The sequence below is a fragment of the Stegostoma tigrinum genome, chromosome 40 (genome assembly GCF_030684315.1).
Source record: "Stegostoma tigrinum isolate sSteTig4 chromosome 40, sSteTig4.hap1, whole genome shotgun sequence".
NCBI lineage: Eukaryota > Metazoa > Chordata > Chondrichthyes > Orectolobiformes > Stegostomatidae > Stegostoma > Stegostoma tigrinum.
In genome coordinates this window covers 15,932,854-15,957,675 of record NC_081393.1, presented here as the reverse complement: position 1 = coordinate 15,957,675, position 24,822 = coordinate 15,932,854, and the positions used below count along the sequence as shown (strand labels likewise).

The window sequence follows — 24,822 nt, the reverse complement described above, 5'->3', positions numbered from 1 at the left end:
GCAAACACTTTGGAAATGTTTTGATTCTAACCTCCACCTTCAGTACTTTCCATTCCAGTCCGAGGAGGAATGATTGAAGCATTCACAGCTTTAACTTCCATACCCTGGCTAGTCAGCTTTCTTTCTTTCTTATACCTTTTCTACTCGGGGTTATGGGGTGACTGGAGAAAAGGTTCAATGTCATGGATCAGCTCATAATCATTTGTCATCCCTGTTTTGTATTATAGCTGGTGTGTTATGTTGGGGCAGTGTCCCTTTAAGAAGTGAGGTGCATGATACTGGTGATATTCGGAAACAAAAAGTTGAAATAGCTGGCAAAACTCAGCATCTGTGGAGAGAAAGCAGAGTTAACGTTCCTGGTCCAATGACCCTTCTTCAAACGTGCTTGAGCTTTTACGGAGTGCCCAGTTTGAGAATAAAGATCTCCCTGCTGGTTTGCGGCAAACCAGTGTTTTGTAGAATCCCTACAAAGTGGAAGCAGGTCATTTGGCTCATCAAGTTCACATTGACCCTGCGAAAAGCATTCCACCTGGACCCACCCTATCCGTGCATTTCCCAAGGCTAATCCACCTAGCCCTCACATTTTTGGAGTGTGGGAAGAAACCAGAGCATGAGGGGGAAAAAAAACCATAGACACAGGGAGAACGTGCAACCTCCACACAGAGAATTGCCTGAGGGTGGAATCGAATCCAGGTCCCCGAGGCTACGAGGAAACATTGATAACCGCAGAGCCACCGCGCCACTCAGAATTCTGTTCTGGGTTCTGACTGGAGCCTGGTATCTGCCCAGTACAGAATAATACTCACTGTCGACCTCCCAGCTACAACCCTCTGGTGTTGAACATTTGTTCAAATTACCAAAGGGAGTGAACTTTTAAATTCTTCAAACAGAATATCTTCCCTGAGAGCTTAATATGTTGCCTTTACTCGTTGTGCCCATATCCAATGGTTTAATTTACTTTACTTTCCCTTTTCAAATTCAGCGCTGGCCTGCCTAGTCTGTTTGCTCACTTTTCAAAATGTTCCCTTGTCTGCCTCAGGCACTAACTCATTTGCACCAAGTTCAGAGATAATGGGAACTGCAGATGCTGGAGAATCCAAGATAACACAATGTGGAGCTGGATGAACACAGCAGGCCAAGCAGCATCTCAGGAGCACCAAGGTTAAATGATTTTACTGTGACATTATCCGTGGGACGCTCTTCTGACACAAAAGCAAAAGTGCTCATTGCATCTGCTCCCACGATAAGACATTCCACTCCCGCACATCCCAGATGTCCAAGTTCTTTAAGGACCGCAACTTTCCCCCCACGGTGATTGAGAACGCCCTTGACCGCGTCTCCCGCATTTCCCGCGACACATCCCTCACACCCCGCCCCCGCCACAACCGCCCCAAGAGGATCCCCCTCGTTCTCACACACCACCCTACCAACCTCCGGATACAACGCATTATCCTCCGTCACTTCCGCCATTTACAATCCGACCCCACCACCCAAGACATTTTTCCATCCCCTCCCCTGTCTGCTTTCCGGAGAGACCACTCTTCCCGTGACTCCCTTGTTCGCTCCACACTGCCCTCCAACCCCACCACACCCGGCACCTTCCCCTGCAACCGCAGGAAATGCTACACTTGTCCCCACACCTCCTCCCTCACCCCCATCCCAGGCCCCAAGATGACATTCCACATTAAGCAGAGGTTCACCTGCACATCTGCCAATGTGGTATACTGCATCCACTGTACCTGGTGCGGCTTCCTCTACATTGGGGAAACCAAGCGGAGACTTGGGGACCGCTTTGCAGAACACCTCCGCTCAGTTCGCAACAAACAACTGCACCTCCCAGTCGCAAACCATTTCCACTCCCCCTTCCATTCTCTAGATGACATGTCCATCATGGGCCTCCTGCACTGCCACAATGATGCCACCCGAAGGTTGCAGGAACAGCAATTCATATTCCGCTTGGGAACCCTGCAGCCCAATGGTATCAATGTGGACTTCACCAGTTTCAAAATCTCCCCTTCCCCCACTGCATCCCTAAACCAGCCCAGTTCATCCCCTCCCCCCACTGCACCACACAACCAGCCCAGCTCTTCCCCCCCACCCACTGCATCCCAAAACCAGTCCAACCTGTCTCTGCCTCCCTAACCGGTTCTTCCTCTCACCCATCCCTTCCTCCCACCCCAAGCCACACCCCCATCTACCTACTAACCTCATCCCACCTCCTTGACCTGTCCGTCTTCCCTGGACTGACCTATCCCCTCCCTACCTCCCCACCTACACTCTCTCCACCTATCTTCTTTACTCTCCATCTTCGGTCCGCCTCCCCCTCTCTCCCTATTTATTCCAGTTCCCTCCCCCCATCCCCCTCTCTGATGAAGGGTCTAGGCCCGAAACGTCAGCTTTTGTGCTCCTGAGATGCTGCTTGGCCTGCTGTGTTCATCCAGCCTCACATTTTATTATCTTGGAATTCTCCAGCATCTGCAGTTCCCATTATCTCTCATGAGCTCTATTTGTCAAACTCCTCTACAACCTACTCCCAGTTTCCCTTTGGTCATTTCGTTCATTTTACTACTCTTTCCAAAAGACATAAAGAAGGCCTCCAAAACCCTTTCTTCTCAAATTTGCATTGGGCTTATCCAAATTAAACTTGTCCTGAACTTTTAGGTTATGGCTAGGTTTTCCTCATCTGACCCTTCTTCTGCATCTGAGATCTTTTATTTTAAATCGTTTTCTGTTCCGGTTGCAGCCTCCGAAATGCTTTCTCTTTTTCCTCTATTCATTATTTTAACTTCCATTTCCCTAGCCATCTTTCACTTTCAATGTTCTTCCTGTTTTCTTTTCCTCTGTTCTTTGGAATTATATTTCTAACAGCTTCATTACTGTTTTGTATTCAAACTGTAATTTGATTGTAACTAACTCCTAAGCAACTCTAATGACTTGTTACTGAAATAGCTGGTCTCTCTTGCATTTCCGCTAATACCAAGGACGGTGTTGGTACTTCAAGTATCTCTGCCTTCGGAGCTTTTGCGGAAACTTTCCCCTTTAAATCCTTAGCCACCTCGATTAGCTTGGTCTTAGTTAAGTGGTATAAACAAGTCAAGAGGCCGAACAGACTTGTTTGTATCAGTGTTCATACACATTTCCTCAGGATTGCACTTCGAATGTAACTGGGGAAGGTGGTCTCTGAATACTTCCTCTTGAGCAGCAGTCGTTTCAATTCAGCAGAACTCAAAATGGTGATCTAATCCATAAAACATCGGAGCAAAACTTGAGAGAGGGAGAAGACAAGAAGCCAAATGGCCAAACTTGGTTTATTGATGTGCAAAGCAACAATAGTTGAGCCCAATAAAGTTAACAAAAGTCAAAGTGCAGTGAGAATTAACAAAAAAAACTAACAACGAGGCACCTAACTTCATCTCCCAAGTTTCATTGGTTGAAGTGCAGCAATGCGGGCTTTTAAATGAAAGGCGCTCCCACTTTCTGTACAAGACCAAGTTTAGATCTGACAATATATTAAGTTGTAATTTAGACAGATTAAAGTCAATGGAGAACTCCTCAATTAAACAAAGTGACGCAAATCTGGAAGGGTTAGAGTTGCAGAGTCCTCGGCCTAGGGTACTCCAGACCGTGACATCATGTTTAGTGGTTTCTACGAAAACTAAAGACGGTCAGGACACGAGGCATCGATCACCGAAGGTCCAGCACTGTAACATTTGTCTCTATTACAGAGACATGTGAACATGCCTGCAAGGAACAAAATGGAGAGAAATTAATTTGTGTTGGGTGTTTCTTAGTGAGTAGCACCACCATCACTTCTGAATCGCACGGTTCCCGGTTCAAGTCCCACTCCAGGACAACACAGAAAATTGACGCTGACACTTCCTGGTACAATACCAAGGAAATACCAAGGCACTGCAGGAAGATACATTAAGCCAAGGCCCCGGTTGCTTATTCGGCAGGAGGTAAAATAAAATCCTGCAGCACTCTTTGTTGAGGAAGAGCGAGAGAGTTCTCCCTGGTATTTATCCCTTTATTAATATTGCAGAAACCTACGATCTGCTTATCTGGGAGCTTCCTGCGCTGACAATACCTCCCATGTTTTCTGCAGTACAACAACGCATACTGTAAAATACTTTAGGTCATCTGGTGATCACGGGACCCACAATATAAATGCAGGTTTTTTTTTTCCTACGGAAATGATTACTCACAATGCAACTTATGAGAAAACTGGCAGATAGCAGTCAAAAATCAACAGTCATCTTTCCAACAGGAAGCAACTTGACAGAGTGTTCTCCTGAGTATTGAGGACAACAGTGAACGGACATTGGTGAATCACAAAGTTAGTGGAAGTCAGGACTCCTTGGTGTCATTGCCGAGCTCCGGCACTTCCCCTTCTCTCACTGAAGGGTTTTTATTTTGGCGGGGGACCTCAGAGGTTCACCTGGGAGCTCGCTTGCTTTGAGCCATGGAGAAGCATTAAGTGGCCATTCCTTACAAGTGCTTAAACTCAAAACAGGTTTAAGTACAGCGCTGCGAGCAAGCAATACTGCCACTGAGCACCTCAGTCTTGCACATTGATTAATGCCTTTGGCCTCATCATCTCCACACTTTCATTCTCTCGCCTGTTTTACTTACCACCACAGGAACGCAGGCTGATGTTACCACACAACCACAGCAGATCACCACCCTTATTAAAACACTTACTTAACAATTGTTGCTGGGTATTCTTTGCCTGGTGCTGAGCCCCACTCCTGGGCAAGCAGGAAAACTTACCCAAGATCAGAGCAGGACAATTATTCTGATACTTTATTGGAGAGACAAACCTAGTCTGAGACATCTCTGAATTGATTGAATCTGGTTCGATTCAAAGATCAACCTTAACCTGGGAAGAATGAATGGGTGCAGTAGCCTGCTTCAGTGATGCAGATATAGGACTCAGTCTGCAGCAACTTTATGATGTTTTGGACAGGTATTTGATAGACGGTTGGCCAGAAACAAACCTGGTTGTGACTGTGTGTGGAGGGGGGAGGTAAAAAAGAAGCATTGGGTAATCACAAAATAGACTACAGTTTCTACCCAGCAAAGTGCATGCTGAACACAATACTTACATTAAACAGGGGTGGATCCTTAGGATGTGGATGAAAGCCTTTCTGCTTACAGAAAGAGATTTCATCCATGCCGTGGTCAGTCAGTCTGAAAAAGCCAGTCCTAAACAAGGAGAGAAACTGGTCAGAGCACAGGGCAAGAAATGTCATCTGGTAGCAATCCTTCAAATAGTTCAAACATCCCCCGGTGTTATGGAAAGATCTGTGCCAAATGTGGTCCATGTACAAACAGTCAGATAGATACAGTTGCTGCAGTGGCACGGTGGCCTCACAATTACACAAATAGTGCTGCCAGCCCGTTCAGCGAAGCAATCAAATTTAAACTCATCTCACACTGCTCGTTTATATCTTTCCCCCATGTCTCCCAACCTTGTTAATGGCTCTTATCCCTTCTCCTTGGGGACTCCTAGTTTGGTCTGCACGCAATGATGTTAAAACAGTCCAGATTGCTGTGACAAAGCTCAAAGATCACAGCCTCAAAACAGTTCAGGAATTGGAGTTTAACTAAGTTTGACAAGTTGCCTTCACTCATGATGACAATGTAAGTTCTGTTGTGTGTCAGCCGTAGTCCAGTGGCTAGCAATGGTATCTAAATCAAAGAGTGTGGGTTCAAGTCTCCTTCCAGGGTTTCAGCACCGAATTCTAGGCTAATACAGCAATGCAGCAATGAGGAAGTGCTGCAATGTTTGAGGTACTGTGTTTCAGCTGAGATTTTGAGGCAAGGTTCCACGTGCTCAGTGGATACAAAATATGCCAATATTTTAAAGATGAGCAAGGGATTTATCGCTGGTGTTCTGGCCCCTCAATACACATCGCACAAAAATAAAAACCAACCTGTTTATTAGCGTGTGTTGTTTGCAGGACTTTGGTGTGTGAATATTTAGGACAGCACAGTGGCTCAGTGGTTAACACTACTGCCTCACAGCGCCAGGGACCCAGGTTCAATTCCACCTTTGGGCAAGGCCTAGAGTTTGCACATTCTCCCTGTGTCTGTGTGGGATTCCTCCGGGTGCTCCGGTTTTCTCCCACATGCCAAAGATGTGCAGGCTAGGTGGATTGGCCATGTTAAATTGCCCCCTAGTGTTCAGGAATGTGTAGTTTAGAAGCGTTAGCCATGGGAAATGTAGAGTTACAGGGTAGGGGGATGGGTCTGAGCGGGATGCTTTTTGGAGGGTCAGTGTAGACTTGTTGGGCCACGTGGCCTGTTTTCAAACTGGAGGGACTCTATTGGCTCTCTTGTTTCTACGATATAACAATGGATGCCTCATAAGAGAAATGTAAAAGCTATTTGACAGGACTTAACTGAACAACTGTTAATTGCACTTCTTTGGGACCAAGTGTCCAACCACTAATCCAACTGAAGGTCTAGCTTCTTCCATAAGTTAAGAACAATTCACTACAGCACACATACACACATGCACAGGCATGTCAGCTTACTAACGCATTTAGGTTCCCAATATCCAGCCACTTCCTAAGGGTTACATTTCTTATTTTACCATCTCACAACAATTAATTAAAGGTTGGATTATCAAGAAACATATGAGCAGGGGACCAGTGAGCTATTCCACATCTTCTGATGGTGCTCTTGTCTCTTAAGGTCCTGAAAGAGTTGGGCCCACTGACAATAATGGGTCGTTATCAATCTCACTGTTGACATTTTCACTGAGGACCCCATCTCCAGTCTCAGCCACTATCTGAGAGATAGGGTTCCAGGTTTCCACTGTAGACGTGCTTCCCGATTTCAATCCTAAACAGCATCGCTCTAATTCACATATTCTTCCACTTTCCTCTGGACTCTCCTGCCAAAGTAAAAGGGTGCACAGAGAAGCTCTGAGAACCTTGAACCATGTCAGTTGTATATCCCTTTGTTGTTTACACTGAAGTGAACATATACTCTGTCTTCGCAACCCGTGCTCACGATTTAACCCTTTAAATGCTATGCAAGGACTTGTATCTTTGTAATAGTGTGAAACTGAGCACCCATAAATCCTGCCACATACTTACTCATGATATTTGGGTGAACAAACAATAGCTATGGCCTCTGGAAGCATGATCTGATAGGAGCTGTGGGTATGAAGGTCCACACTGGACAGGAATGCAGTCTGGGTGGGATGAGTCTGGAACACAGACATAAAGCATTACTTACAGAGAGACAAACAATCACCATGGTTAAAACCGTCATCATGGCCTGGGTTTGATACTTCAGAAGGGGATGGTTACAATCCCCTAAAGCACTAATACAGGAGACAGTGCTTGGAGGATGGGGCTTAAGCACAGACTAAGGTTGCTGCATGACTCAGGAGTGCTCCCACATCGTGGCAATCCGTAATCCATCAGAGCTGCTTTCCGATTTTGGCCTGGCTGTTAGGAAAGATGAGAGGTTGTGAGAAGAAAATCCCAGGCTGAACTTCAATGTGCTCTCCTTTGATTGACTGCAGGTCATTTTTAGGCTCTTAGGCTCAGGAATGCAGCAAAATAAAAGCTAATATGCTTAAAAAAAAATTATCCTTCCTTCCTGAAGGTGCACAAACCACAAGTCCACAGATCCCCACATATTACCAGCCCAATTACTCACCCAATAACCATTCCAAGTGCATGTAACTCAGCAATAAGGATTGGCAGTTTATTTAGGGCCTTAAAATCAGACAGCACAGAAAGAGATCCATGTCCAACCAGTCCAAGCTGGCCACAATCCCAAACTAAAGCAGTCTCACTTCCCTGGACTTGACCCATATCCCTCCAAACATTTCTTATTCATATATGTATCTAAGCGTCGTTTAAATATTACAAATTCACCAGCATTCACTTGTTCCTCTGAGAATTCATTCCACACATGAACACGCTCTGTTAAAAAAAAAAGCCCCTCACCTTTTTTAAATCTTTCCCCTCTCACCTTAGAAATATGCCTGCTAGTCTTGAAATCCCTAACCCTAGGGAAAATTCAACTGCAACACACCTTATCTATACCCCTCATTGTTTTCTGAACCTCTATAAGGTCACCTCTCAACCTCCTGTGCTCCATCCAATCTGTCCAATCTCCCCTTATAACTCAAACCTTTTATTCCTGGCAACAGTCTGGTAAACCTCTTCCGAACCCTCTCCAGCATCATAATTTCCGTCCTTTCACAGGGAGACCAGAACTGGACAGAGAATTTGAGAAGAGGCCTCAGCAACATCCTGTAACAGCCTCAACATAACATCCCAACTCCTATACTCAAAGGTTTAAATACTGATGGGTGGGCTACGTCATTCCGAAGCCCAGTTCTAAGCATTTCCAGGCAGACACACTGCTTGATGATCAGGACTGATCTCACTCCCTGTGCAGCACAGTTTGAACATCCTCCCCACCAGCCTGCCTCTCATTTCGGGACTTAGCGATGGAGCAAGGATATTTCCTCCCCAGTGTTCTGTCAAAGGTAGGGCAGAAATATACTCACATGGATCCAGCCCAAGGTTATGAGGTCATCTCGATCCTGAATCAGGAAGAGTTCCTCTTCATTCTCCGTGTTACAGTAATCGGGACCTGCAGTCTGTTTAGGCACCAGCACATGGGTTATAGTGAATTCATTCTGCATCTGCAGGTAAAACAAACAGGTTACAACACAGCACAGTGCAGCCCTACTACAAAGAGACATCAGAGGGGAAGGGTGCAAGTACATTGCTAGCACAGGTACACAACACCATGATGGTATTGCTGGCCAGGCCTGCATTTGTTGATCATCCCTGCTCGCCTTTCAGAAAGTAGTGGTGAACTGAAATCCGTGCAGTTTAGGTAAACCCAAAGTGCTGTTAGCAGTGGAGTTCCTCATTCCAGTGGGTGTACAGCCAATATATTTCCGGGTCAGGATGGTGAATTGCATGGGATGGTGTTTCCATATATCTGCTGCTACTGTCCTTTGAGATAGTAGACAGCATGGGATTCTGTTCAAGGAGGCTTCGTGAGTTGCTGCAGTGCATCTTACAGATGGTACACACTGTTACCACTGAGCATCAGTGTGGAAAGAGAGAACGGTGAAGGTGGAAGATGGTTTCTTTGTCTTGGATGGTGTCGAGTTTCTTGACTGCATTATCCATTTGAGTGGAAAGTACACAGTCCTCACCTGTGATATAGACGATTGCTTTTGTCAAAAAAGTATTCCTTAATCTTCAGAAATACACTGATTGGGCTTTGGGGCCAGATTACCCTCCCATGCAGGGTTAGGACTGCAGGTATTTTCCCCCAAGAGTCCTTTGAGTTTATTGGAATTTAGGATGTCGGGTAGATGTGTTGAACTGGGTTGAGTGGAGAATCAGTGTCTCTGCGACTCAGAATGCAAATTTGAGGAACAACATCTGATCTTCCACCTGGGCACCTTACAGCCCAAAGGACTCAACATTGAGTTCTCTAATTTCAAACAACTTTCCAACCCATCGCCCGCTCCCTTTCCAGCCTCACCTCCTCCTTTCCATTCCACCTACTGACCCTCCCTTCCAGCTACCAACCGGATTCATCCCTCCCATCGACCAACCAGCTTGTACCTCCTACTGGTGTCCACCTATCACCACTATTCCGCTACCCACCACTTCCCAACTTCTCTATATCTGCAGCTCCCTCTACCTCAACATCTAGTCCTGAAAAAGGGTAATACCTGAAACGTTGACTTCTTCTTTCCTCCAGATGCTGTCTGGCCTGCTGTGTTTTTACACCCTCCTGTCTGTCTACACGTTTTAAATGCTGGCCACATCATGAATGAATGCACAGAATTTGATAGGGAGCCAGACCATAAGAGGAAAAGCTTCACTAACTTTTAAGTATTTACTTTCAGAGCAGAATTGCACATCAATTATATTAGAACAGCTGACTATATGTTTAATATCCACTCAGATGTCTGGGGGGTCTTGATTACAGCTGTAGTGTCCATATATCTGGGGCATGGGGGGCCTGGGTTCAAGTCCTGCCTGCTCCAGAGGTGTGTGATGATGTCTCTGAACAGGCTTGTTACACAGTATCTCCAATCAACTGTCTACACCCGTTACATCTCTAATTAATCATTTATCTATGATAAGTGAGCTTCACCAGACCAGTCCTGTGGCTGAGGGGCAGGGAGACCTCCAGTTACAAAACAGGACAGTGAATGATTCACATATGGTTCCTACCAGTTTGCCGCAGAGAATGCCACAGGTCTCCACTCCTCGGGCAGTGTTGGCCTCAGCGAGTTGGAGAAATTGCTGACATAAGCTCTTGGGTACCACCACATTCCGTAGTCTGTCTGCCGAAAAATCTGAGCAGAGAAACACAAATTCCAATTCATCTCTTCCCACGAACATAATGCTTCTTTTCTCACCCCGGATTTTCTGGTCCTCTTCCAAGCTAACTAGTCACCGCATCAACGTCAGGAATCAAAGCTAGGGGTGTTCACCGTGAGTGTGTACTGGCAATGCCACCTGACCCATTTGGGAGAAAGAGCCATTTTCAGCCAGGGAGAGGGATGGCTGTATGGTGATAGCAAACAGATCCACGCAACATCCCCCCAAAAACAGAAAGCGGAAGGAAAAGAGGGGAACCTCACAAAATATCTCAGCATAAAAATATTTAGCATTTTGATTACGAATTCTATACTTTTCAACATTAAATGAACTGAATTTCAATGCAGAATATGAGACCAATTTGCAACAGGTCCAACAGAATTATGACATAACTGATTTTCCACCAGCCACAAGTCATCTCTCATATTTTCCTTTCTCATGTATTTACCTGTTTTTTTCTTAAACGTTATTCATCTCACAACCCCTTGTAGGGTAGCAGGGCTGGTTGAAACCTCAGGGGGTGGCACCCCAGGCTGTTTTGCAATTTTCCCCAAGCCCAGCTAAGGGTCCCATGCTCGGGTTATGAGCCATTGCAGCTGGTGGTGCCTGAGGGATTTCTATCCAGAGTGGCTTTTGGGAAAAAGACTCTCCTTTCATTATGCTTGGGAAAAGTGCTGACTGAAATAACAGATGGGAACTTGCTGACAAGCAACTGGAGAGGCAACTGTGAGGTTGTGTGTTGCGCAAAAACGAACAGAGAACCCTTGGACAGCTCACCATTACTCCCTGTGGTAGTGAGCTCAACATTCTCACCAATCTCTGGGTGAAATAGCATCTCCCGAGATACTTATTGGAATTATTAGCAACTGGATTACATTTATAACCTCCAGTTCTGGTTGTTCTTGCAATATCTCCAAATGTCTATCCTATCAAATCTTTTTTCTTGTGCTTAAAAACCTATAAGGTCGAAGTTAAAGAAAGAACGAGAACCTGTTCTCCTTTCCTGAAAGTAATTCAATGGAATAACTGAGCAATTCTTTCAAATGACTGGGTGTAAGTGGATCATTTCTTACTGTTCCAATTGGTTCCAAATGTTGTAGGTTTCTTTGAGCGATCTACGACAGGTGGGGCTACATTTGGGAGAGCTGCAGCGGGTGAAGCAGGAGGAAGGTTATCCGGTGGTCCCTGAACACCTGGTATCAGGGGGAAGTCTTTGGACAGGGGGGAATTTTCAGGTTTCGCGTACTCCTCCAGCACCTTCAGCCTCTCTTTCTCCAGATCCTTGCGTCTGATCATCTCCTCGAAGGCATGGAACTGCTCCTGTTCCGCTTGCTGCTGGCGCATCCGTGCTACGCGCTGCTTTTCGTCTTCCAACTCCTGCTGCCGGGCCAGCTCCTGGGCAAATTTCTCAGCCTCCCTACGCTGGAAAGAGGAAGAGAGGCTGTCAGCTTTAAGTCTCCTCACTGGCCAGCTTCTCAGTGTAGCAACATCTGGCTGGCACCTCTACCTATCCCGAGAACTACAGCAGCAGCAGTACATCAATGGTTGCAGAGCACTTTGGTAGACTGTGAACTTATGCTCAAGAAAGACAATAGTGAATGAGAGCCAGAGATATATTAATGCTAACAATTTGATAACTTTTCTTAACCATCAGACCTTCAGCCATCAAGTCTGGTCTGCCATTCAATGACATCATGGCTGATATGGTCATCTTCAACTTGACTTTCCTGCCTTTTCCTCAGAAACCTTGATTCCCGACCTGATTAAAAAATCTGTCTAGCTCAGCCATGAACATAGTTAATGTTTCAGCCTCGACAGCCCTCTGTGAAAAGAAATTTCACAGATTCACGACCCTCAGATAAGAAACTCTGCCTCACCTCTGTCATAAATGAGCAACCCTGATGTGAGATTATGCCCTCTGGTCCTAGACTTGCCAACATGAGAAAACCACCTTTCTACATCTACTCTGTCAACCCCCCCCCTAACAATCTTCTGTTTCAATGAGTTCTCCTTTCATTCTTGTAAACTCCTATGGGTACAGGCCCAACATACTCAACAACTCCACATGAGAAAATCTCTCCTTACTCAGGATCAACCTTGTGAATTTTCTCTGGATTGCCTCCAATGCCAATAGATGTTTCCTTAAATAAGGGCCCAAAACTGTTCACAGCATTCCAGATGTGGTCTAACTAATGCCTTGAATAGTTTTAGCAAGTAGTTCCTTCTTTAATATTCTATTCCCATTGAAATAAAGGGATTACTGTCCATTTGCCAGCCCCAGTACGCACTGTACATTCTGTGCTGCAGCTTTACGCAGTCTTTCTCCATTTAGATGATATTTAGCTCGGCTAATCTTCCTGCCAAAGTGCATAACCTCACATTTCCCCAAATGATTTTCCACTTGTCAAAATTTTGGTCAGTTGCTTAATGTCTAAGTCCCTCTGTAGACTCTCTGTGTCATCTCTCGGCCTTCCCGCTGATTCTTGTGTCATTTTTAGTCACAGCAACTGTGGGGCTATCTACCTCAGAGCTCGATTCAAACATTTCCCTCGAGTTTCACACTCAGAGGCCTTAAAAAGAAGGCACTGCCAGTGCCACAGTGCGGGGAACTTCAGTGTCATGCCACAGGAGGAACCGCAGGGCAAACCCTAGGAATGCCATTGGTGATCTTGTTTTCCAGTATTTTGCCTGGGCTCCTCTTTCTACAAGATCCTGTTCTAGAAGTATCTCCACACTTGCAGAAGTTTGTACAAAATTAAGATTGGGACAGACCCAAGTAGCCTAGCTTGTGCTGAGTTGTATTTACCTGTAGCTCCTGATGCTCAGCATATTCGACAGCGTACCTCTGGAGAAGCTCACTCTTCAGCTGCTCAGCTCTTGGAAATGCAATCTCTTTCAGTTTCTGGTCCACAGAGAAAAAGAAAATCCAATGTTTTATACCCTTCAGCTCTTCCCTTTCAAAGATGCACTTACAAGGTTGCAAGGAACACTGAAAAGAAAACACATTTGATACTCTTTTCAAAGCCGATTAAGCAAATCCTCTGTCTGAGCATGGTACAGATGGAAAACCATTGTCCCATCAAGAGGAGTTTCATGCCATTACACCAGCTAAAACAGTGAGATACCCCGATGTCTCTTCCCCTGATCCAACCACTATTATACATTTCTCTGGCAGCGTTGATTGGTGTCAAGATGAACTGACGGCTAGAGACACTGCCTTGTTTGAAATGAATGTAAAATTCAATAGCTGTACATCCAAACACTTGTAACCCATTTTACAGTATTGTCACATTCCAAACAGTCTGCACAGCCTGCTCTATCTAAGCTGTAAAATTAAACATATTCCATTGGCTTCAAAATTTTTTCTCTCTCGGGATTTCAGGGACATGGACAGATTGGAGAAATAGAAGGCTGTTTTCCTTGGAGATGAGAAAGTTGAGAAGAGATTTGATTGAAGATCATCAGGTGGATGGGCAGAGTAGATGGACAGAAACCATTCCCAAGGGGAAAAGGGTTGGGAGGCAGAAGGCACGGATGTGAGCTGATTGGCAAGAAGAATGATGACATGACAAAATACATTTTCACACAGGACCTGGAAAAATACTGTCAAAGAGTGGTGGGAACAGATTCAATTGAGGCTTTTAGAAGAGAGAAACAATTTGCACAACCATGGGGAAAAGACGAGGGAGAGGGACCAGCCAAGTTGTTCTTGCAGTCAGCTATAGGTGCTATAAACATTTGATGAAAATTCAAAGAATTTCTTGGGGGTCTTAAGAAAGAGAATATTCTGAAAATGTGACATTGATTTTAAATAAATCATCTAACATACATTGATTTATTTCCGGTGTGTGCGCCAAGTATATTCCCCTTCTCCTTCAAACAGGTCAATGGGATGGCTTGGAAATTGGGATCATCTGCCATACCTTCAGTGAACCTGTAGATGGGCAGCTTTCCATCCTTCAATCCCCCTTTCCCTCCCTGAATATGATTCCCAATTCTTGCTGTGGTCGGCTCACAAACGCTGCCTGTGTGACAGAATCTACAACCTGATTCTGGCCAGCCAAGCCATGTATGGGCACAACAGGCAAAACTGATCCTAGCTAGTTACAGAGGTTGTAATGAAGAATCCCTGCACCCTGCAAGTTAGTGTGTTGAGATCGGCACAATGTGACCATTGTTTCCCAGTCACAACACAAAACACACACTGTCCCTCCTTCGCCGGCTCCTCATATAAAGGAGCCCAATATAAATTGAATAAAGTGGGCCGAGAAAAGACTCCACCGCCCCCACACACTGATCCACTGTATTACGCGCATTTGCTTCAAGTGCCATCTCAATGTGGGAATTCTTAACTGATAAAACTCAATCAGGGCACCAAGTGCTTTCTGCACATTGTGTTGGTGTAGATGTGTGCCACAGCGCAGAGCTTGTAAATTTGGGCAGTGGAATGCAGAGGTATGCCAGTGCAGACAAGCCAGGCTGGTGGAACAGAAAAGACTCAGTTGGGAGTCAGCCACATCACCCTGACGCAACAGGTTCCTGGCAGAGTGCTTGCTTCTGTGCTTTCAGTGAAGGGAGGAAAGAAGAAAGAAGCTGCTTCCTACTTTGATGGTTTCTCTCTTCTCCGGTATTACACTGGTTTTATAATCCCGATGCTTTGGTAGCTTTTCCAAGAATAGCCTGTGTAAAAAGGAGAAAGTAACAACAGGGACCTACTTATGTTCGGCACACACATGGTAAGTAACTCAAACATAGATAAATCCCATTAAAATTACGCGTCCAGGCTCCCCAGTCAGCACCTTCCAAACCCCTGAACTCGACCATCTACAAAGACAAGGGCAGCAGATATGTGGGAGCACCACCCCCTGCACTTGGAAACTTATCGCCATTCCTTCAGTGTTGTTGTGTCAAAATCCTTGAAACCTCTCCCCAATGGCTCAAGAAGATAGCTCGACATTTGCCAGGATAATTGGAGATGGACAATAAATGCTGGCCTTGTCAGCGATATTCTCATTGCATTAATGAATAAAAAATGAAACATTTTTAAAAATATTCTTCACCCCACCCCGTGAAAGCAAGTATTGCTGTAGTGCACATTATATCTCAGCACTGACCCTCCCTCGGGACCGACCCTCCCGACAGTGCCCGCTCCCTCGGGACCGACCCTCTGACAGTGCGGTCTTTGGCTGAACTCCACTGTGCACTTTGGTGATAATCGGGGAACTTACGTGATATACTTGTTGTAGAGAACAAATGCACTTTCCAAGTTGCCTTCATCTACGTAAACTGAAGCCATGCGAATGATTTCTACTCCGGAACGGAAGTATCTTCGTGGAGGGACATCATCGGTTACGTCCACTGAGCTGCCCTTCTTGGTGAGAGCCCGTACACGTTCCTCAGGAGACAAGCTGACATCAGAGTGTTCTGGCATTGCTCACTTTGATTGACAAAAAAAAACAGCAAAACTCCGATTTACAATTTATAAATGATCTCCTATCTGTCTGTCTCTGTATAAGAAAGTTTCCATTTTTTAAATATTCAATGACTGAGCATATTCAGCAGATGAAATTGGTGGTGTAGTGAACAACAAAGGCAGTTACATCAGAGTACAGTGGGATCTTGATCAGAATGGCCAATGTGCCAAGTATGGCAGATGGAGTTTAATTTAGACAAATGGAAGGGCTGCATTTTGGGAAAGGCAAATCAGGGCAGGACTTATACACTTAATGGTTAGATCCTGGGGAGTATTGCTGAGCAAAGAGACCTTGGGGTGCAGGATCATAATTCCTTGAAAGTGAAGTCGCAAGTACACAGGCCAGTGAAGAAGGTATTTGGTATTCTTGCCCTTATTGGTCAGTGCATTGAGAACAGGAGTTGGGATGTCATGTTGCACCTGTACAGTACATTGGTTAGGCTACTTTTGCAATACTGCATTCATGCCTTTCTCGTCTCCCAATTATAGGAAAGATGTTGTGAAACTTGAAGGGGTTCAGAAAAGATTTAAGAATGTTGCCAGGTTTGGAGAGAGGGAGCAATAGGGAGAGGTTGAATCGGGCAAGGCTATTTTCCCTGGAGCACCAGAGACTCAGGTGATCACATAGAAATTTATAATATCATGAGGGGCATGGATAGGATGAATAGCCAAGGGCTTTTTCCCAGGGTAGGGGAGTCGAAAACTAGAGGGAATACATTTAAAGTGAGGGGGGGAAAGATTGAAAAGGGACCTAAGGGGCAACTGTTTCATGCAGAGGGTGGTGTGTGTGTAGAATGAGCTGCCAGAGGAGGTAGGAGGTAGTGGAGACTGGTACAGTATTTACAAGGGTAGGTATATGAATAGGAAGGGTTTAAGAGGGATACGGGCCAAATGCTGGCAAATGGGACAAGATTAATTTTGAGGTATCTGGTCAGCATGGATGAATTGGACCGAATGGTTTATTTCTATGCAGTACATCGCTACAAATTTTGAGGTCTTTATCCCTTATTCATTCACAGGAGGAGGGTGTCACTGGCCAGGCAGCATTTATTGCCCATCACTAATTGCCCAGAGGGCAGTTTAGAGTCAACCACATTGCTGTGGTTCTGGAGTCACATGTAGGTCAGACCAGGTAAAGAGGACAGTTTCCTTCCCTAAAGGACATTAGTGACAATTGGCACTGGATTTATGGTTATCATTAGACTCTCAAATCCAGATATTTGTTAAATTCAAATTCCACGATCTGCCATGGTGGGATTCAAACCCGAGTCCCCAGAATGCTATCTGGGTCTCTGGATTAACAGTCCAGCGATAATACCACTATGCCATTGCCTCCCTCTTTGGTATGACAGTACCAAAGATTCCCAAATCTTTGATTGATAAAAAGTGACCTCTATGTTAAAAGGCTAACCTTTTATTCTGGATGGTGATCACTTGCTCTGGACTTTTCAATTTAGAGATACAGGTTTCCAGCATCTATGTTGTCTCATTCTGCCTATTTGCATTCAACAAATATATGAGATTATCTCTTATTCTTCTAAACCCCAGGGAATACTGGCCCAATCTACAACCTCCCTCATATAACAATTTTCTCATCCCTGGAATCAATCCAATAAGAAACAAGTTTCAGGTCAAGTGACCCTTCCTCTATCACTTGACCCGAAACATTAACTCTGATTTCTCTCCACAGATGCTGCCAGACCTGCTGAGCTTTTCCAGCAATTTATCTTTTTGTGTCTGATTTATAGCACCCGCAGTTCTTCCAGTTTTTAATCAAACTAATAAATCTCCAGTTCAGAGATAATGGGAACTGCAGGTGGTGAGAATCCGAGATAACAAAGTGTGGAGCTGGATGAACACAGCAGGCCAAGCAGCATCTCAGGAGCACAAAAGCTGATGTTTCAGGCCTAGATCCTTCATCAGAATTTGCTGTAGGGCAACTGTGTCCCTCCTTAAGTAGAAACACCAAATTTGTGTTTCACGAAACACAATACTCATCATGTAGTCTCACTAACGCCATATATAACTGCAGTAAGCATCCTTTAGTCTCATTTATTAGTGCCTTTGCAATAAAAGCAACACATCATGTTTTCCTATTTGCTTGCTATACATGAATATTAGTTTTCTGTGATTCATGTACATGATTTATCTTTCAAAAAGTTCATGCTGTTGCTCCCCAACATGTTGCAATTCTCTAAGTACCATGATACTACTCTCCTAATCATAGATGTTAGCATAGTCCTGATTCCTGTTGTCAGTTTTCTTGTTTGTCATTTACCACAACCCTCTTCTCTTCTTGGGTTTTGTTTGCAACTGTACGCACCATTCTAAAGTCTAGAGGAGTCTGGAAGATCACAAGTTTGTCTACATTATCAGTTCCTGAGAGCAGTTAATCCATAGTTGCAGAAGTATCCTCTCAAATCTGTTTCTGCATTTCCTCCAGTGCTCCTATCTAATATCTGTGTTGTTGTTTGGAGACCAGAATTATGCACAATATCCATATTGCAATCATATTCAGTGTTAGCTATTCAGAGAAAGTATTATAGAATTGTTTGCAGAACAGAAGAAGCTCAGTCTGCTCTCTTAATCTCTGCAAGAGAAATTCACCTAGTCTCATTTCCTGACCACGCCGGCTAAACGTGTTTTCAAAAATTTGGTTATCGATGCTGACTCTATATTTCCTGACTTTGGTTGGGAACAAATTCCGTGACTATATAGCAAAGAATTTTTGAAAGTGACATTTTCCAAATTACCTTTATCTATTATTTCCATATTGGTTGCTTTTAAATCAGCTAGGATATCTTCAGATGTCGTCACTTTGTCCAAAACTGGGACAGCACTCAACTCAGTTAGTCAATTTGTTAACTGTTAGTGTAGGCAGGTGGATGTGGGTAACAGTAGGATGTACAAAGGACTTGTGGTAAAAATGCCATGAGTGAGTAAGTGACTGATTGAGCATCGGTTTCATGGTAGAGAACGCAAAGAAAAGGATAAGAACGAGAAGCAACAGATGAAGAGGGCATCAAGGAGATTGCCAAACGGTGGATGGGGAAGTGAGGAGATGGCGAGTAAATCTCCGAAACAGAAGCACAATAGGCTTGATTGACAGCAAACTGTTTCCAGGTCTTGATGTCATGGGATGGCGTAAGGTTGCTAGGGGATGAGTCCAGTTGTCAGGGAGTGAGTTTTGATCTCGAAGGGAGGAACCTGGTTGTTACGGGGTAGTAAGAACTGCTGATGCTGAGTCAGAGATAACACAGTGTGGAGCTGGAGGAACACAGCAGGCCAGGCAGCATCAGAGGAGCAGGAAAGCTGACAGCTTCAGAAATGAGGGAGGGGAAAGGGAGGTCTCAAACAAATAGAGAGGAGGAGGGTGGGGACTGGGCGAGGTAGGTGGGATACTGATAGGTGAGCGCAGGTAGAGAATGACTGATTGATCAGGGAGATGGGAGGAGTGGATGGGTGGGGGAGAAGACAGACAGGTCAAGGAGGCAGGGATGAAAGGAGCTGCAGAAGGTAGGTGGGATGGCGATAGGTGAGTGAAATTAGGCAGTGGTGGGGATTGGTCAGTGAAATCAAGGGCACGATAGGTGGGAGAGAAGACAGACAGGTCAAGGTGGCGTGGATGAGAGGGAGGGTTGGTCATAGGATGAGGCCAGACGTGTGGAGATTTTGAAGCCAGTAAAGTCCAATATGAGACCTTTGGGTTGTAGGCTCCCAAGGTGGAACATGTGGTGTTGCTCCTCCAGTTTCCGGGGGTCCAGGGAGTGGGAGGGGGGTGTTGAAATGGTTCACGATTGGAAGGTGTTGTCGTTTGTCGCAAACTCAACACAGGAGCTCTACAACAAAGTCTCCAGGCCTCTGCTTGGTCTCAACAATGTAGAGGAAGCCACATCGGAAGCAGCAGATGCAATAGACCTCATTAGCGGATGTGCAGGTAAACATCTGTCTGATGTGGAAAAATTTCTTGGGGTCCTTGGAAGGAGGTGAGGGGGGGTCATGTCGAGATAGGTGTAGCATTCCTGCGGTTGCAGGGAAAGGTGTCGGGGGTGGTGGGGCTAGTGCAGAGTATGGAGCAGATGAGGGAGTCGCAGAGAAACTGGTTCCTATGGAAGGCAGACAGAGGTGGGGAGGGAAATATATCTCTGGTTGTGGGGTCAGATGGCAGGTGGTTGGAGAGGTGACAAGTCATGACAAGCGTATTGGTGTCTGGGGTGGAGTCTGGTTGTTAGAGATAATGGGAACTGCAGATGCTGGAGAATCCAAGATAATAAAATGTGAGGCTGGATGAACACAGCAGGCCAAGCAACATCTCAGGAGCACAAAAGCTGACGTTTCGGGCCTAGACCCTTCACCACAGAGGGGGATGGGGTGAGGGTTCTGGAATAAATAGGGAGAGAGGGGGAGGCGGACCGAAGATGGAGAGAAAAGAAGATAGGTGGAGAGAGTATAGGTGGGGAGGTAGGGAGGGGATAGGTCAGTCCAGGGAAGACGGACAGGTCAAGGAGGTGGGATGAGGTTAGTAGGTAGATGGGGGTGCGGCTTGGGGTGGGAGGAAGGGGTGGGTGAGAGGAAGAACAGGTTAGGGAGGCAGAGACAGGTTGGACTGGTTTTGGGATGCAGTGGGTGGAGGGGAAGAGCTGGGCTGGTTGTGTGGTGCAGTGGGGGGAGGGGACGAATTGGGCTGGTTTAGGGATGCGGTGGGGGAAGGGGAGATATTGAAGCTGGTGAAGTCCACATTGATACCATTAGGCTGCAGGGTTCCCAGGCGGAGTATGAGTTGCTGTTCCTGCAACCTTCGGGTGGCATCATTGTGGCACTGCAGGAGGCCCATGATGGACATGTCATCTAAAGAATGGGAGGGGGAGTGGAAATGGTTTGCGACTGGGAGGTGCAGTTGTTTGTTGCGAACTGAGTGGAGGTGTTCTGCAAAGCGGTCCCCAAGCCTCTGCTTGGTTTCCCCAATGTAGAGGAAGCCACACCGGGTACAGTGGATGCAGTATACCACATTGGCAGATGTGCAGGTGAACCTCTGCTTAATGTGGAATGTCATCTTGGGGCCTGGGATAGGGGTGAGGGAGGAGGTGTGGGGGAAAAGTGTAGCATTTCCTGCAGTTGCAGGGGAAGGTGCTGGGTGTGTTGGGGTTGGAGGGCAGTGTGGAGCAAACAAGGGAGTCACGGAGAGAGTAGTCTCTCTGGAAAGCAGACAGGGGTGGGGATGGAAAAATGTCTTGGGTGGTGGGGTCGGATTGTAAATGGCGGAAGTGTCGGAGGATGATGGGTTGTATCCGGAGGTTGGTGGGGTGGTGTGTGAGAACGAGGGGGATCCTCTTTGGGCGGTTGTGGCGGGGGCGGGGTGTGAGGGATGTGTTGCGGGAAATACGGGAGACACGGTCACGGGCGTTCTCGATCACTGTGGGGGGAAAGTTGCGGTCCTTGAAGAACTTGGGCATCTGGGATGTGCGGGAGTGGAATGTCTTATCGTGGGAGCAGATGCGGCGGAGGCGGAGGAATTGGGAATAGGGGATGGAATTTTTGCAGCAGGGTGGGTGGGAGGAGGTGTATTCTAGGTAGCTGTGGGAGTCGGCGGGCTTGAAATGGACATCAGTTACAAGCTGGTTGCCTGAGATGGAGACTGAGAGGTCCAGGAAGGTGAGGGATGTGCTGGAGATGGCCCAGGTGAACTGAAGGTTGGGGTGGAAGGTGTTGGTGAAGTGGATGAACTGTTCGAGCTCCTCTGGGGAGCAAGAGGCGGCGCCGATACAGTCATCAATGTACCGGAGGAAGAGGTGGGGTTTTGGGCCTGTGTAGGTGCGGAAGAGCGACTGTTCCACGTTACCTACAAAGAGGCAGGCATAGATGGGGCCCATGGCCACCCCCTTAGTCTGTAGGAAGTGGGAGGAGTCAAAAGAGAAGTTGTTGAGGGTGAGGACGAGTTCGGCTAGGCGGATGAGGGTGTCGGTGGAGGGGGACTACAAAAATTCCATCCCCTATTCCCAATTCCTCCGCCTCCGCCGCATCTGCTCCCACGATAAGACATTCCACTCCCGCACATCCCAGCTGTCCAAGTTCTTCAAGGACCGCAACTTTCCCCCCACAGTGATTGAGAACGCCCTTGACCGCGTCTCCCGTATTTCCCGCAACACATCCCTCACACCCCGCCCCCGCCACAACCGCCCAAAGAGGATCCCCCTCGTTCTCACACACCACCCCACCAACCTCCGGATACAAGCCATCATCCTCCGACACTTCCGCCATTTACAATCCGACCCCACCACCCAAGACATTTTTCCATCCCCACCCCTGTCTGCTTTCCGGAGAGACTACTCTTCCCGTGACTCCCTTGTTCGCTCCACACTGCCCTCCAACCCCACCACACCCGGCACCTTCCCCTGTAACCGCAGGAAATGCTACACTTTTCCCCCACACCTCCTCCCTCACCCCTATCCCAGGCCCCAAGATGACATTCCACATTAAGCAGAGGTTCACCTGCACATCTGCCAATGTGGTATACTGCATCCACTGTACCCGGTGTGGTTTCCTCTACATTGGGGAAACCAAGCGGAGGCTTGGGGACCACTTTGCAGAACACCTCCGCTCGGTTCGCAATAAACAACTGCACCTCCCAGTCACAAACCATTTCCACTCCCCCTCCCATTCTTTAGATGACATGTCCATCATGGGCCTCCTGCAGTGCCACAATGATGCCACCTGAAGGTTGCAGGAACAGCAACTCATATTCCGCCTGGGAACCCTGCAGCCTAACGGTATCAATGTGGACTTCACCAGTTTCAAAATCTCCCCTTCCCCCACCGCATCCCTAAACCAGCCCAGTTCGTCCCCTCCCCCCACTGCACCACACAACCAGCCCAGCTCTTCCCCCCCACCCACTTCATCCCAAAACCAGTCCAACCTGTCTCTGCCTCCCTAACCGGTTCTTCCTCTCACCATCCCTTCCTCCCACCCCAAGCCGCACCCCCAGCTACCTACTAACCTCATCCCACCTCCTTCACCTGTCCGTCTCCCCTGGACTGACCTATCCCCTCCCTACCTCCCCACCTACACTCTCTCCACCTATCTTCTTTACTCTCCATCTTCGGACCGCCTCCCCCTCTCTCCCTATTTATTCCAGTTCCCTCTCCCCATCCCCCTCTCTGATGAAGGGTCTAGGCCCGAAACGTCAGCTTTTGTGCTCCTGAGATGCTGCTTGGCCTGCTGTGTTCATCCAGCCTCACATTTTATTATCTGGTTGTTAGGGGGCGGGGTTTGGGTGGAACCCGGTTCGAACCACGCGGAACCTGGGTGTTCGGGGCGGGGTTTGGTATCTAAGGGAGGAGACCGATTGACAAAGGGCGTGGCTTAGTCTGCAAGGGGAGCCCGGATGTCATTTGGTCGATCTTGGCAATGACAGGCGGGGCCTAAATGTTTAGGGGTAACAGAGTGTCATTTTTCTGATGAAGGGTCTAGGCCTGAAACATCAGCTTTTCTGCTCGGCCTGCTGTATTCATCCAGCTCTACACTTTTGTTATCGCGGATTCTCCAGCATCTGCAGTTCCTCTTATCCCTAAATGTCCAAAGATGTACAGGCTAGGTGGATCGGCCATGCTAAATTGCCCATAGTGTTCTGGGGGAGAATGGGTCTGGTTGGGATTCTTTAAGGGGCGGTGTGGACTTGGGCCAAAGAGCCTGTTTCCACACTGCAGGGAATCTAATCTAAATGTTTAGGGGCCGGATTTGTGGGGAAGGGCGGGGCCTGAATACCGAGGTACCGTGTTTAAGTCTTCAAGGCATCCTGTTTGACAAGGTGGGGTGGAGCGTGGTCTCGAGGTGTGTATTGCATCTCGGGGTGCCTTTGTCATCGGGGACGGGCTTTATTCTGAAGGCGGGGTGCGTGGTGGTCGGGGTCAGGGTTTAGTGTGAAGAGGAGGCGCTAGGTGTTTGGGGGCGGGGTTTAGTCTGAAGGGGAGGGCGCTTGGTGGTCGGGGGGTGGGTTTAATCTGAAGGGGCGGCGCTTCGTGGTCGGGGGTTGATCTGAAGGGGCGGCGCTTCGTTGTCGGGGGCGGGGTTTGATCTGAAGGGGCGGCGCTTCGTTGTCGGGGGCGGGGTTTGATCTGAAGGGGCGGCGCTTGGTGGTCGGAGGCAGGTCTCGGTGGGAAGTTGTTAATGTCAGGTGAGTGGGGTGCACTAGCGTTCGGAATCTGGAGAATTCCTGTGGGAGCGCTGCTATAGACCTTTCTGGAAAGCCTGGAGTCGATTTCGATACGGAACCCTGGGCTCTGTCCCAGTTCTCCACCTCAGCGCAGAATCTAGGCCTCCCCTGGCCACCATGGGTACGTGAGGTAACCCTGGAATGGTCGACACTGTATACTTCACTCCCTGATTAACTCACCCGCTCAGCGATCCGTTGTTCTCTTCCTGCTCACCCGACAAGGGATTGAAAACAGCGAGTAGGCCGCAGCCCCACCCACTCCGGCTGCTCCACGGGACGGAGAACTGTCCAATCAGAACGCCGGAACTGTAAAACCGCCCATCGGCCAATCACAGTGCGGTGATGAGTGATCGCTTCCATTGGCCAATCACAGCTTAGAGATATGAAGTGTCTCCCACTGACCAATCACAGTGTAAGAATATGAAGCCTCGCCTGAGAATGAGTCACGCACCCGGAAAGTTCCTTGTCGTCACGTGAGCCACGACCACAAACAACCCATTGTCAGCTGAGATAACAAGGTGTGGAGCTGGTTATTCACAGCAGGCCAAGCAGCATCAGAGGCAACAAAAGCTGACGTTTCGGGCCTAGACCCTTCATCGTCAGCTGCTCACGATTCTCATGGCAGCTTCTGCCCAATAAAAACCGAAAGAACTGCGGATGCTGTAAATCCGGAACAGACGCACAGTTGCTGGAAAAGCTCAGCGGGTGTGGCGGCATCTGTGAAGGAGAAAACAGAGTTAACATTTCGTGGA

General features: G+C 47.2%; 1 protein-coding gene across 2 annotated transcripts; it reads right to left on the bottom strand.

Annotated features, from left to right (window-relative positions):
* Positions 1–3,289: 3,289 nt before the first annotated feature.
* On the bottom strand, positions 3,290–24,387 carry LOC125447943 (STAM-binding protein-like). Of its 2 annotated transcripts, none has more exons than XM_048522766.2 (10): positions 24,251–24,387; positions 15,617–15,825; positions 14,993–15,068; positions 13,195–13,377; positions 11,462–11,810; positions 10,239–10,363; positions 8,540–8,677; positions 7,107–7,219; positions 5,106–5,205; positions 3,290–3,741 (listed from the first exon to the last, which is right to left on the bottom strand). In XM_048522766.2, the coding sequence occupies exons 2-10, from the start codon at positions 15,817–15,819 to the stop codon at positions 3,685–3,687; spliced, it is 1,344 nt and encodes a 447-aa protein (XP_048378723.1). In that variant the 5' UTR covers positions 15,820–15,825; positions 24,251–24,387; the 3' UTR covers positions 3,290–3,684. The 2 variants fall into 2 exon arrangements, with proteins under 2 accessions (XP_048378723.1, XP_048378724.1); XM_048522767.2 differs by having other exon boundaries at positions 13,195–13,290; positions 24,251–24,386.
* Positions 24,388–24,822: the final 435 nt, after the last annotated feature.

Bases quoted from the DNA above. Each gene is read 5' to 3' on its own strand.
- LOC125447943 (XM_048522766.2), bottom strand. From the start codon at position 15,819: ATGCCAGAACACTCTGATGTCAGCTTGTCTCCTGAGGAACGTGTACGG. The intron at 10,364-11,461 runs GTAAGAAATGAT...TTCTCTGCTCAG, and splicing joins ATTTGGAACCAATTGGAACA to ATTTTTCGGCAGACAGACTA. The intron at 7,220-8,539 runs GTGAGTATATTT...TCTGTGTTCCAG, and splicing joins TAACCTTGGGCTGGATCCAT to ACTCATCCCACCCAGACTGC.